At 44.6% G+C, this 13,362-nt stretch overlaps 1 protein-coding gene across 1 annotated transcript; it reads left to right on the top strand.

Moving 5' to 3' along the window:
• The first annotated feature begins 1,055 nt into the window (after positions 1-1,055).
• Positions 1,056-13,256, top strand: nuak2 (NUAK family, SNF1-like kinase, 2). The gene is made up of 6 exons (XM_062545461.1): positions 1,056-1,437; positions 7,047-7,167; positions 7,688-7,839; positions 9,507-9,572; positions 9,838-10,090; positions 10,469-13,256. Exons 1-6 carry the CDS (start codon positions 1,195-1,197, stop codon positions 11,620-11,622), a joined length of 1,989 nt encoding a protein of 662 aa, XP_062401445.1. The 5' UTR covers positions 1,056-1,194; the 3' UTR covers positions 11,623-13,256.
• Positions 13,257-13,362: the final 106 nt, after the last annotated feature.

Below are 13,362 nucleotides of genomic sequence, written 5' to 3'. Positions count from 1 at the left end.
TGATACAGATAATTTTGAAAAAGTTGTTATTCAGCTTTGTTCTTTATTCTGAAATGTGCAGTGCCAACCCAAGGAATTGTCTGTCAAGATCGCCATCTTGCGGTCGTCCGTAGAAATTGAATGTGAATAACTATTTCACTCAGATTTCGTACAGGCCTACAGCAGAGGAAAACACGCGTGGTGCATGTCAGTGGCTACATGCCAGTGCTTTAGCAGCCTAACAATGCAAAGTTATACTAATTGGAAAACGTAGGTTACACATTTGATGGTCTATCCTATTCCATTCAACTCACCTCCCATCAGAATTGTCACATATTTGGCACAGGCTAGGCTACAATAAATGTTCAGATAATATGTGTTTTTCTAATGTAGGCCTACTTCATTTGTTCATCAGAATATAACATTTACCATTGTAAAAGCAGTCGTTCTTGCCCGAGAGCAATATGCATTAATTTGACTTATGTAGGCTATTAAGTGATCATTTTGATTTAAAAATACAGCTATAAACAAAACAATGTCAGGGACATACATGCATAGGCCTACATGAATATCACCAGCCCCAACAGATTTTACTTGAACGGCTATCTGATGAAAGTCCTGTATGGGGATTGCACTGTTCAACATGGTAATTTGGTCTGTCCTTCACTTGCAGATGCCTTGTAGCGCATTCAAACTGTCAAACAATTCAAACAAATTCGTTTTGAATAGCCTAATAAAACCCCCAAAATATTCACACTTTTTATTCAAATGATTGTATGTTGATAGTCTACATGGGGAGTGAAAGAATGTGATTATTCTCTGAACCTGTTATGTGCGTTTTTGGTGGAAAAGACGCGTCATATGCCAATTTAAAAGAAATAGGAACGGTTAAATGCTACGGCTTTTTCCATTGGAAGCCATATCTTTATCGGTCGTTTAAAAAAAAAAAAAAATCCAAGTAGCCAGTCTGAAATTCCCTACGGTCTCAGCCCTGGCAACCAACCCGTCCCCCTGTTAGACACCGCCCACAGCGGGCCAACAGCATTCAGTATTCAAATAGAAAGCCTGCGCGCCGCGTTGTTGACTTTTAATGCGTTGGAGAGTAGGTCCACCTGTGGTGTAGTCTAAACTACGACACCAGGAAATGTTTGAAGCCGTACAAACTTTTTGGTGTAAACGATAGCTGTTTCGTTGAAAATAAGTGACATTTGAAATATGGATTCAAGTAAGCTTCACCATGGAGGACGTCTACCTACTTTAAATGGTTACTTGGCAGGTTTACCTGCCGAAAACGCGATCTCAGGTGAAAACTCGGTTTGTCAAGCTCCAATGAAACGACAGGCGGTGAAGAGGCACCACCACAAACACAACCTAAAACACAGATACGAATTCCTGGAGACTCTCGGGAAAGGGACATATGGCAAAGTCAAGAAGGCAATCGAACGGTCAGGAAGACTGGTGAGTTTATTAATTAAACTTTCAAACATCTTAGTAATTTTGGCTCGTGTAGCCTATAGCCTATTAGTAGGCCCAGTTTTCGTTCGGATCGTTTAGCCTAATGGCTTGGTATGAAGATCGTTTAAGGCTACAGGTGCAACCTGTCTCCCCCCCAGTGAAATACAATGCAACTAAACATGGTTATGGTGTGTGAAAAAGAAAAGCAAGATTGTCTGATGCAGGTGAACACATTAATGTAGGCAATAATAATGGCTTCGGCCAGTGGATTTACTATATCCTACACCTGTCTGCTATTGCAAAATGACACTGATGACTGAAACCTGGGAAATATTATGGCTTCTGACTGGCAAACCGGTTAGAGTGGTATTATGAACTGTTTGTCCTCTGTCAACAACTAAAATAATCAAAGCATCCTGGTCACACTGCTATTGGTACTCATTAACCCTGAACAAACCAGTTTTAAGAGGTCATTTTCAACGGTTTGATTGGAGGCTACTTTGCTATTATTAAAGCATCATATTTTTTTCTGAAGCAGGCCTATTTTATTATTATTATTATTATTATTATTATTATTATTGAACAGAGATTCAGTAGGCTAGTTGTGTGTGTGTTCCTGGTGGTAGTAGGCTACAGTTCATTCTTGTGTAATGGGATCAACCAATAGCCTACAAAGGTTTGTAATGTTCAGGCTCCGTAGATGAGTGCATAGATATATTTGAAGAGGCATTTTGCCCAGATAAGTATAATATTTTTCAACGTTGTGGGGCAATATTCCCCAGAATGCTTGATAAATTGAATGGTAGTTTTGTGGGAAGCTTTTTCAGTGGTCACTGTTTAAGTAGCACAGCATAGCCAGTTTGAAGTTGGCCTACCAACCATGTGTATACCATAGTCCAAAGCTATGATATGGTTTTGCAAAAAGACTTCAAAAATAAACTTTTTGTTGAATTATAGTGAAAAGTGAGTGTAAATGCTCATATGACAGACATTGTATTCCTTAGATACCCCTTCATATATGAGAATACTCTCTTCCAAAATGGGAATGCTTCATGCTATTTATGCATATGCCCTCTTTTTAGATTTTTTTAAAACTGATATGATGATTCTAACTGCAAGGTTTTTTTCTCTCACTAAAATGCATTGGGCTCTCTGCATTGCAAAACCATTTGGATTCATTCGGTTAAGCCACAATTGTCAAGCGTTGTGGCCTCACACGCTCTAGATGTTCTAAATTACCTGATGTCTTCACTTTATACAGTACAACAAGTCTCCTGGAGAAATGGGCAAAGATTATTCACATTGATGGGATATGGCTCTGTACATTACGGTCCAGTTCCCAGCGCAGATCATTCACATTCACTGGCAGGCCATTTCATGATGGGCCGCGCGCTTGTGAAACTGTTTGTTTCTTCATTAGAGATTATTTCACAGGGGCGCTGTGGTGCAAGGGTCTACAGTGTCTGATCCCACATTTGGGTCCACGTGCCTATGGACAACGGGGGTTCAAATCTGACTCACGATTTCCCCATTCCACCCAATCTCTCCTTGCTATTCAGTTTCACTCACTTCTCACTGTCCTATCTGATTAAGGGCAAAAAGCTCTACAATCTACTTAAAGATCTTCACAGCTCACAGGTAGTCTAGGCTTTGGGTCATTGTTCTGGTAAGATAGGAGCTGATGAGATGCTGACCAAAGCATGTGATTTGGAGTATCAATATTGGTGCTTCACATGTATTGTTAAGATTGCCTGAGCTGACAAAAATGGAGCTTAGGTGTCTTGTGTGATGGTTAGGCGCTCCCCTTGAGAAGCAACACTGTGCCACTCCTTTTTCTTCTTTCTTTCTTTCTTTTTTTTTTGAGGGACAGGCTGTACCCTATGTTCCAGTTGATAGTGCAAAGTGCACTGTAGTGTACACCTTTTGAGGGATCTGTCTTGTTTTCCTTGTTCTCACATCACCAAAATGTAAACCTGTCAATTTTCCCTGGAACACATAAATTAGAAACTAAATGAAAGTGTCAAACAAGTCTGCCAAGAGTTATTACTGTACTGTTTGAGATTGTGAGCTGTGAACTAGCTTTCTCTTAATTTGTACAGTTACAGTAGGCTACTGTTAAGGTATTACCAGGATGTTGTTATTCCTCAGGTGCATTCAGGCTTTTAGGGAGTAGTATATATGGTAGGTTACTTGATTTCTTCTCTGCTTGTGTTAGAACTATTTTCTACATTTACATTTATTCATTTAGATGTCGTTTTTGTCCGAACTGGCTAAAAACTGGCTACAAATTTTGTATGCTTTTTTGCCCTCATTGCAGTAATCCTATGCATGCAGATATGTGCATTGTAGCATTCAGTGGCATCTTTATGACAGGGAGAATGATGTCAGCAGGTGAAATCAAAACCAAATGGGACTTTCATTTTGTCTGTGCGATAAGATTAACAAATTGCCCGCAAGTAGAAATCTGCAGACAGATCGCAAAGGTCGGTCATCTTGTGTAAGGGTTCTTACCAGTTGCATAAGGTGAGCACAAAGATTGAGGCAGATGAACTGCCATATGTTTCTGCCAGAGAGAGAACAACTACTCCCTTGTGCCTCGGTAGACAAAGACTGGGGACCGAGGGCAGACCACAGATGTTATTCCCTAGTCTCTCAACATGTTCATGAAGATTTGTCTACGTGTAATCAAAACCTGAATGGCATCCAATGTTCAGATACAATCAAGGGCACAAGGCCCTGGAAATGACTCCATTAGGAGACTATACGAGTCGTCTTCTTGACTGTGTGTGGGAATGGATTTAGATATTCCCAATTTTGTTTTATTATTATTTTTAAGATAGGTAAGAAAGATAGAGAGAAACATTCCCATGTATGAAGCCGCATTCCAGTCCCTCCTATGCCTACAAGAAGAAGAGGTATTTATGTAATAACCAGCAATCCAGAGTCTGTCAAAATATGAATTCCAAAGCCTGAAAGGGGGGAAATCTGTTCAGCATGTTCTGCAAAAACATCACCAGATCAAAGTCCCCCTACAGGGATTTACCCATGCTTCCAAAGTCCAAAACATCCCAGAATAATGTGACTCAGTTACGACATTACAATTACGTTTTCAATTTCGCTCACGGCATCAAAATCTGCTTGACTGGCAAACAATGCCAAGCTGGAACCACATGTCAGCATCCCTCCAAAACCTTGGACATGGACTGTTTGACAGAGCTATGGGGTCATATTCCTTCTGTCTTTTCATGGGAACCAGACACTTAAACTTGTAGATAGACAGCATCTGTGTTGTGGTAGCATGTCAACTATCATGTGTTTGAAACAATTAATTATATTGTGTACAGGGCTTGTTCGTAATGGAGTCACTTCAAGGTGTAACAATGACTGTCAATCAGTAAGAGGTGTGGATGTATTTTCAAAACAATGCTTTGAAAAAGTGTTTGTGTGATAGTTGTGACCTTTTGCTGGCAAATGCTGTCCTTCACCTCATCCACTGTAAACATGTATTGCTTAAGGAAATAGGAACTGCTAAACTAAACCATGACCAACTCAAGGCAGACACGACCCCGGGGCTTCCCACCACCCGGTCATGTTTCCTTGATTTGCCTTTCCGAAGAATAGGATGTCATTAGCTCGGTGACGTTTTTGGTAAAAGTGTTCAGGTGTTCTGTGAATCAGAAATTTAAGCAGGAGAGTTGGCTAGCCGTCCTGCTAAAATAAACACCAAAAGCCCTTATGGTCAGTGCACGTGCCAGTTAAATTCATCAGAGAGTGTTTGCTCACATGTACGCTGGAGTGTGATGAGGAAAGTTGTGGGTAAATACCCGTGGCCGTGGCCGTGTGCCTTTTGAACTCGGAACTCAAGAAACAAAAATGGAAATTCCCTTTCCAGAAGCTTCCGTACAGGTGGAAAAGATAAGAGAACGTTGACGAGTTTTGGCCTGCATCTAGCCTATACAGGTGAACGCACTATGAATAGCTGCTGACATCATGCCAGGCATAATGGCCCGAGTGAGGGATGGATGGCAAACCCATTTTAGATCAACGCCCATTGTTGTCTTGCATAGGTCACAGTGATGCGTGGCAGCTCTATTGTACCGTGTTAGCCAACTGTTCTGAGCTCACTTGCTATTCCATTATTAGGAAACCCTATAGCTTTCCTTGCGTAATGGTTTGGGTGTTCTTACAAGAAGCGCGTCTTCCAGTGTGTTCCGTCTTCCTACTCTACAATAGCTGTTCATTGAGAAACAAATTCTTGAACAGTGTGTTCCATGTCCCCCAGGTGTGGGCCCTTTATCTCTGCATCTGACCTGGTGCAACTTCCCAGACAGTTGACGTGACGCACGCACCATTCTGTCAGACAGACATGAGTCAAAGAATGGAGAAAGCTACTGCCGCGTGTGTCTGTGTATAGAATGCGTCATGGCCTGTTATTTTGGGGCCAGAGGTCTTCAGTGGTCCTAGTTTGCACTGTGTGTGTGTGTGTGTGTGTGTGTGTGTGTGCCATTTGTTAATCCTGTGAAATGCCAGACTGCACTCTCATCCCATGTGTGTTCTGTGTCCACACACACACACTCTCTCTCTTGCTCACTCACAGAGCTGTCAGGAATGTCAGACGTGTGTATCGTTTGCTGCACAAACACTCTTGGCCACACACACACACGGGCACACACAAGCACACACAAGACACAGGCTGCCAGATATTCAAATCCGTGCCTGAACATGCCTGAACACCTACACATGCAGAGGTGGTGTAGAGAAGAAAAGTGATTGCAGACAAACAAGTGATTACAGTACATCCACACAACGGGTCATCCTTTCACTCGCACAGAACCCGCCAGACAACGAGGAGTCACACACACCTTCACACTGTTGAGTGGACAAACGAACACCTTGGCCTCCATACATCTGAGTGATAACAAGCACCCTGTCACACTCCAGTTAATGTTCATCCACACAAACAGACCCCCCCCCCCTTCCCCTCCTCTCACACCCAAACAAACAGCCATGCATTCAAATTCAAATTTTTCTTCAATTAATTCTATGGGCCTCCTCTGACGTAACAGTCAACAATGCAGCATTGACCATGGAATGTGCCTGCGTCCTGACATGTCCTAGGAATCGTTACAACCCTAGTAGCCCCAGTTGCCCCTAGGGTTTCAGAGAGAAGTAAGGCTCATTTCAGTACAATTGTTTGTGGAAGGAAAAAAACAGTTCCGATAAGTTGGAGAATTGAGGAGTGTTTCCTCATATCAAGTTGTTTTTGTCCTTTTAAAGGAAACTTATTTTGGTGGAGTAGCGTCAGACTTGTGTGTACTGAGCTGTGTTTTGTGCTCATGATCTCTCACGCGTCACAATGATCAGATCTTCCTGGTATAGCCCGAGTGAAAACGAAAACGGATCAACCCATGACAAAGCATATCCTATACAATAGATTTATGAACTGGACATAGACAATGTCTAAGGTTGGTCTCTGTTCGTCTGGCTTTGTTCAGTTATTACCACCTGTAAATAGTGAGTTGTTCCATTGTGCTCTTGTCCTTTTTCAAAATGTCATCTTAATTGTTCTGTAAAGTCTTGGTTATTTAAATATTTACTTTTCCTTTTCAAAGGTGGCCATCAAGTCCATCCGGAAAGACAAGATCAAGGATGAGCAAGACCTGGTCCACATTCGCAGAGAAATTGAGATCATGTCCTCTCTCAATCACCCCCACATCATCACCATATATGAAGGTATGTCCAGTTTGTCCACAATGAGTATCAATTCTGGTTAAGATTGGATTCACAATCATTGTCCATTTATTTATCAACCGAAGAATTCACAATTTCCCCCAGCTACTTGTAGTAGTAAAGTTATCTTTAGTGCAGCTCAAAGCATTCATACGAGCCAACTGTTTTGTGTGAAACGATTGAAAACATCCAAAATGTATCTTGGCCTGAATCACCAAACCCTGTGTTCGGTTGGCCGGGTGTTATCGCTGAGCCTCTGAAGTGAGTCACTTCTCCGAGAGGGGTGTCTGTTGGCCCTTCTTGTCACGCAAGGCTCATTGTCTGGCTGTGACCCACTCAGGGTTATGTAAGCAGCAGCACCCCCCCAAGCCCCCCTCCTTCCTTTTACAGTCAGCACAGTGGGTACCCCCTGATCCCTTCTGTCATTTTAATCTGTGTGTGTGTGTGTGTCTGTGTGTGTGTGTGTGTGTGTGTGTGTGTGTGTGTGTGTGTGTGTGTGTGTGTCTCTGTGTGTGTCGGACAGTGTTTGAGAATAAGGACAAGATTGTGATTGTGATGGAGTACGCCAGCCGAGGCGATCTGTACGACTACCTCAGCCAGAGGCAGAAGATCGGCGAGGCCGAGGCGAGGCACCTCTTCAGACAGATCGTGTCTGCGGTGCACTACTGCCACAGGGTGAGTCTCCACACAACAAAGGGCCTCACACACATAGGAGGTACTCATGAGAATCCGTTTGTTTTCCGCGTGGCTTGGTTAAAGCAGCATATGACTCCAAACATGCTTTCATGAAGATATATCTGCATATACAGATAATAAAGTTTCAGAGGTTCATGGCACACAGATCTACTACCTCTAGCATACATGGACACGGACATATACAAAGATACCTGATTAACAGGCATGGCCACCCATTTTGTACGCACACACAACATTTCAGACCATCACTTTGTGGATGTACCCTTCAAATTATTGAGCCAAAGGACTCAGAGCAGGCAGTCACCACAGTCACCCATGGATCTCTTCTTCTCTTCCTCTCCTGATCTGTAACTCTCTCTTCTTTCTCTTTCCTTTGCTGTTGCTTTTCTTTCTTTCTTTCATTTCTCTCTCTTTCTTGCTCACACTCGCTCTCTCCCCCTCTCCCCTGCCCACACGCCTCCATTGCCTGGGCCACCACTTACATAACGCCAGTTGGGTGGAGGCGTTGGGCTTGTATCGCGCCAGCGTCAAGGTCAGAGGCCAGCAGTCTGACTGTTCGCTCCATCTCCTCCTTTTTTACTCACTCTCTTTCCCTCCATCTCTCTCTCTCTCTCTCTCTCTCTCTCTCTCTATCCATCTCTCTGTCCATCAAACACACCCGCTAATGAGTGAGCAGGAGTGAGCAGACACTGAATGTCCTGGCCGTGTCCTCGCTGCCATCCTCTTTGTGCCAGAGTGCTGACTATGGACAGGCCGGCCATTGTCCTGTGCAAGCTATAGGCTGTAACTGTAAACGGTCTCTGGGCCTGTGGTGATCTTACCACTTAACATATAAGCTGTCCGCAGCTGTTCTGCCACCCATGCCACCTCTTAAGAGTTATTTTAGCTGGCTGGGCAGAGTGAACCTCATTTAGTTGGCCATAACCTGGGTCAAGGTCGTCTTAAAAAGACCCACTGCCCTTCAGCTGCATAGTATGTCAACTCTACACTCAAAGCAAATTAAGAACTCCTGCATCTTCTATAGAATGTAGGCCAACACATACACACATGTACAAAACACACACACGCGCTGAACTTAAAAATAAACATTTTATACTCATTTTTCCTTAATGAGTGGCAGTAAAAGAGCTGCCCAAGGGGAAGTGACCTGTATTTAAAAAAAAAAAAAAGAGAGAGAAAAAAAACCTGTGCTAAATTAGATCTGTTGCTGTTCTGTGCCTCTCCAACGGGAGGCATGCCCTCCTACAGGGTGGAGGACAATGGAGCATAGCTGACATTCCAGAACAATCCTCTGGTTCTGAGCCGACCTGCCCTGTTGTTTTGAATTCCCATCTTTAAAGAGAGGGGGAGAAAAGCTCTAAGGCCTGTCTAGCGTGATAAGAGAATTCTAAGTGAAATGTAAGAAGGCGGCCTTTATTTTCACAGGCTGGTGAATCTGGCTAAAACAAACTAATTTGGGACAAACAAAGCGGGAGCATTTCCAAAAGGAAAACATTTCAGATGGGATGAGTCACATGGTCCTGAAGTAACGGACAGTGGATTAAGTGCTAATCCATCGGCCATACCTGCATTCCTGGTGCCATTTAAGCATGGGGGGGATTTGGAGACCCTATTGACTGAAGTTTTGTATTGATTTTACCTTGCAGAATGGAATAGTGCATCGTGACCTGAAGCTTGAGAACATTCTCCTGGATGGTGACTGCAACATTAAGGTAAGAAAAGAGAGAGGCTGAGAGCTTTGGTACAGTTTTGATCCTTCCAGTCCCTTTTCATGATTATTTTGGCCTTTTATTGATCCCAATAAAATCCCATGTACTGTAAAAATAGCTTTCACATACATTTTTTTTTATTGTTGCTTATCTGACTGAAATATATAGCCATTGTAAAACAAATGCCTACAAACAGTTTATTGACTTGAGGAATTTTTAATGCACTCCACTATCATACTGAAAGTGCATGTGACGTTGTTTCCCATAGATAGCAGATTTCGGGTTGTCTAACCTGTACCATGGAGACGAATACCTGCAGACGTTCTGTGGAAGCCCTTTGTATGCATCCCCAGAGATCGTGAACGGCCGGCCTTACAAGGGCCCTGAGGTGGACAGCTGGTCCCTGGGCGTCCTGCTCTACACGCTGGTCCACGGAGCCATGCCATTCGATGGGCACGATCACCGCAACCTGGTTCAGCAGATCAGCACTGGGGAGTACCGCAAGCCCACCAAGCCATCCGGTGAGTCACAGACCCATTTGTCAGCCTTTGTGGTGTCCGTTGTGGTTTTGTAGCTTTGGAAAGAGCTGTCCCATTTAGAGTTAGAATGACCGCAGCCTGCTGGAACTTAAAGTAGTCACTGATGGATAGATTTCTAGAAGGTTCGTTTAGACATTAATTATGTGACAATGGAGGAGAGGACTGTATTCAGTAAGCCAGAGTGTCAAGAGGGCAACAGACTTGCCCTTAGGGGAATTAGGCTACTATTACTATAGTCCTGAAGAAAACAGAGGTGTCTGGATCCCCATTGTCAAAAGTGCTATTGTATTGTAATTCTGAATTGAGTGGAATTGTATTACAGTCCTATTGACCACTGACGGGAATGCTTTGTGTGTTCAGATGCCTGTGGTCTGATCCGCTGGATGCTAATGGTAAACCCAGAGCGCAGGGCCACGCTGGAGGAAATCGCTCGCCACTGGTGGCTCAACTGGGGCTACCAGCGGCCCCTGCTGGTCGAGAGCGAGACAGCTGCCAGCAGCACCGCCGGCCCCACCAGCACAGGCCCTAGTGCTGAGGCTACCGTTGTAGCGACAACGCAGACTCAACCCGCGGGGACCACTCGAATTGCCGACTGGCTGCGACGCACCTCCCGGCCTCTGCTGGAGAGCAGCTCCAAGGTGCGCTGCCTGCTGCGCTCCCACGGCGTTGGCGTTGGTGGAGGTGGAGGCGGGGGTGGAGAGATGGTGCGCCAGCGCTCCATACGGAGGTCTCGGAAGGAGAACAACGTCTCCCAGAGCATGCAGGACGGACCGGCAGCCCGCCCCCACAAGGGCATCCTGAAAAAGCGAGGCAGCCTGAAGCAGAAGCCCCCCAACGACGCCCACCAGCCCCCCGCCCCGGAGGAGCGCCCTGCGTCCGCCACCACCCCTTTCGGCCTCTCCACCTCCAATGCTCCTCCCGCACTCGCCAACGAACCGCTTCCGCGCAAGGGCATCCTGAAGAAGCCCGCGGAGAGGGAGTCGGGCTATTACTCCTCCTCGTCCTCCTCGCCGGAGAGCAGCGATTCGCCCCAGACCCCTCAGCTTCCGCTCTGCCCCTCCGACCCGCCGCGCCGCAAGGGCATCCTGAAGCGCAACGGCAAGTTCTCGTCAGGCGGGCTGCAGGAGTTCGGCTCGCTGGACCAGCTGGCCGCCTCCCTGCCTCAAGGGGTCACCCGGGTGCGGCCCAGCGGGGCGGTGAGCGAGGACAGCATCCTCTCCTCCGAATCATTCGACCGGCTGGACTTGCCCGACCGCGAGACACCCAGCGCGCCCATGGAGAAACCGACGGTGGCCGCCCGCAGCATGAGGGGCTGCGTGTCTGCAGACAACCTGCTGGAGCTCCGGGAGGACTGTGGCATGAAGGGAGCGGGCCACAGGCGCCTACACAGCCCTATGGACATGGCCTGCTATCAGGCCCCCGGTGTTGCCGATAGCGCATTCTCCATCTCAGACTGTCAGAACGTGACCGCAGCCTACAGGCAGGCAGTAGGCACCGCCACTGCAGCTAGTTGAGGCTAACCGGGGGAGCCACATGTGTGGTTGGATTTTTACATTTCAGTGAATGTCAAGCAGGGCATTGGTGAACTGGTGAGGGGTATTCCCTGTGGTTTTAGTGAACTTGTCAAAGAGCGACTACTGGCTAGTTCAGGCCATGGTTCATGAGAATGTGTGAGACTGACAAGTGAGAAGATGAAAATGTGTAAAGACCGGTACATATCAATATAGTGAGGCTGGCCAGTTCACTGTAAAGAATGTTTGGTTTGTGTTTTCTTACTAACCAAATGAAGACCTGCATAAGTAGTGTTGAATGTCAGGGAATGGGAGACTCTTAGGATAAACTAGTCTGTCATATACATTTTAGTTGGTAAGGGACTGGGAACAAAGTCACATGGCATACTTAGTGTGTTTTGAAGAGAAATCAGGTTTTATGTCATTCTCTCAAAAAAAAAAACACTGTATACTAGTTTTATTTCACTTTTACAGAGAACACTATTTTTGGTTTTGTTTAGCTTTTTCCATTTGTTGTGTGCAAATTAGAACTGCACATCATTGCCAAAGATTGAGTTTGTTGAAAACTATCAAAGAGCACTAAATTAAGACCGATACCGGTGAACAGTACTATTCAAAAGGGCCAGTAATTCTACTGAAATGAAACCTTGGGTTTACAAACTGCCAATTCAGCTGGAGTTGTTCCAGAGAAAGTGACAAGTTGCTGTACATGTCATTAATCGATGACTGAGTCAGAAGATCAGCATTGTAAATCATTTGTTATGATAAGGGGCAACCGGTTTCTGCGGAACAAGAAGGTGAGCTTCGGTCTCGCTTGTTTGCGTTACCAGTGCGTTAATATTTCACCTTTATTACCGGATCTTAAAAGGTCTAGACTGATCAAGTCTTCAACTGGAATTTACATTGCTTTGAAGTGAAGGGCAGAGTGTTTCTTTTTCCATGATGGCAGATGGACAGTGAGGGATTTTATGACCAGCCCCTGGGAGTAAGGATAATAATCAAGAAGTGATAGTTCAGCTGCTGTTTTTATTTGAACTCCTTGTGAAGAGAGCACACCTTGACTTTACAGCTTAAGTTCAATTCCATGTTGGTTGCATCCTGAACGAGTTTTTGGGGTTATTTCTTCAAAATGGGCTGGCAAGAGACAATTCAGTACCATAGAAAAACATCTCATATACTACACTGAAAATTACATGTTGGTACCACTTGGGTAGAAAAAGATTGTGTTAGATGTTGAGAGGGAAAGTGGAGATATTGACAGAATTCTGAGATTTTTTTTATGGGAAAAAACATGTCAATAGTCCAACACCTTGTGAACATGGCTTCTCAACATCCATCTAACTGGATGAATCCATGCAAACTTGATTACCAATTTCTGTGTAATATTATCTCTGCATTTTGTAAATAACTGTCAACTACTCTGGCCTTTTGTATAAAATTTACTTCCACCAGTGTTAACTTTTTGTTGCATTCAATGTCTCTTTACTATGTTTTGACACTCCCACACAGAGTTGTCATGGTATAAGAGGTTATGTTTGAAAATGTTTCATTTTTTCCCAAAGGAATTAATTTATATTTTGTACCAACATGTGCCATCGGAGACTTGAATGTGTGTCAATAAAAAAAACACGATTCAACAAAGGTTTTATCAGTTTTTTGTGTGCCTTAGTTTACAGTGTTAATGGAACTCACCAGACTTATCTTTTCCTTATCCAGATTTTTGTGATATGCCACACACCACTG

This window comes from Sardina pilchardus, chromosome 9 (assembly GCF_963854185.1).
Source record: "Sardina pilchardus chromosome 9, fSarPil1.1, whole genome shotgun sequence".
NCBI lineage: Eukaryota > Metazoa > Chordata > Actinopteri > Clupeiformes > Clupeidae > Sardina > Sardina pilchardus.
This window is presented reverse-complemented; position numbering and strand designations above follow the sequence as displayed.

What these genes read in the sequence shown, in the direction of transcription:
- nuak2 (XM_062545461.1), top strand. Translation starts at nt 1,195, where the DNA reads ATGGATTCAAGTAAGCTTCACCATGGAGGACGTCTACCTACTTTAAAT. An exon ending in CGGTGCACTACTGCCACAGG is followed by an intron (nt 7,840 to 9,506) that starts GTGAGTCTCCAC and finishes TTTACCTTGCAG; the next exon opens with AATGGAATAGTGCATCGTGA. An exon ending in ATGGTGACTGCAACATTAAG is followed by an intron (nt 9,573 to 9,837) that starts GTAAGAAAAGAG and finishes TGTTTCCCATAG; the next exon opens with ATAGCAGATTTCGGGTTGTC.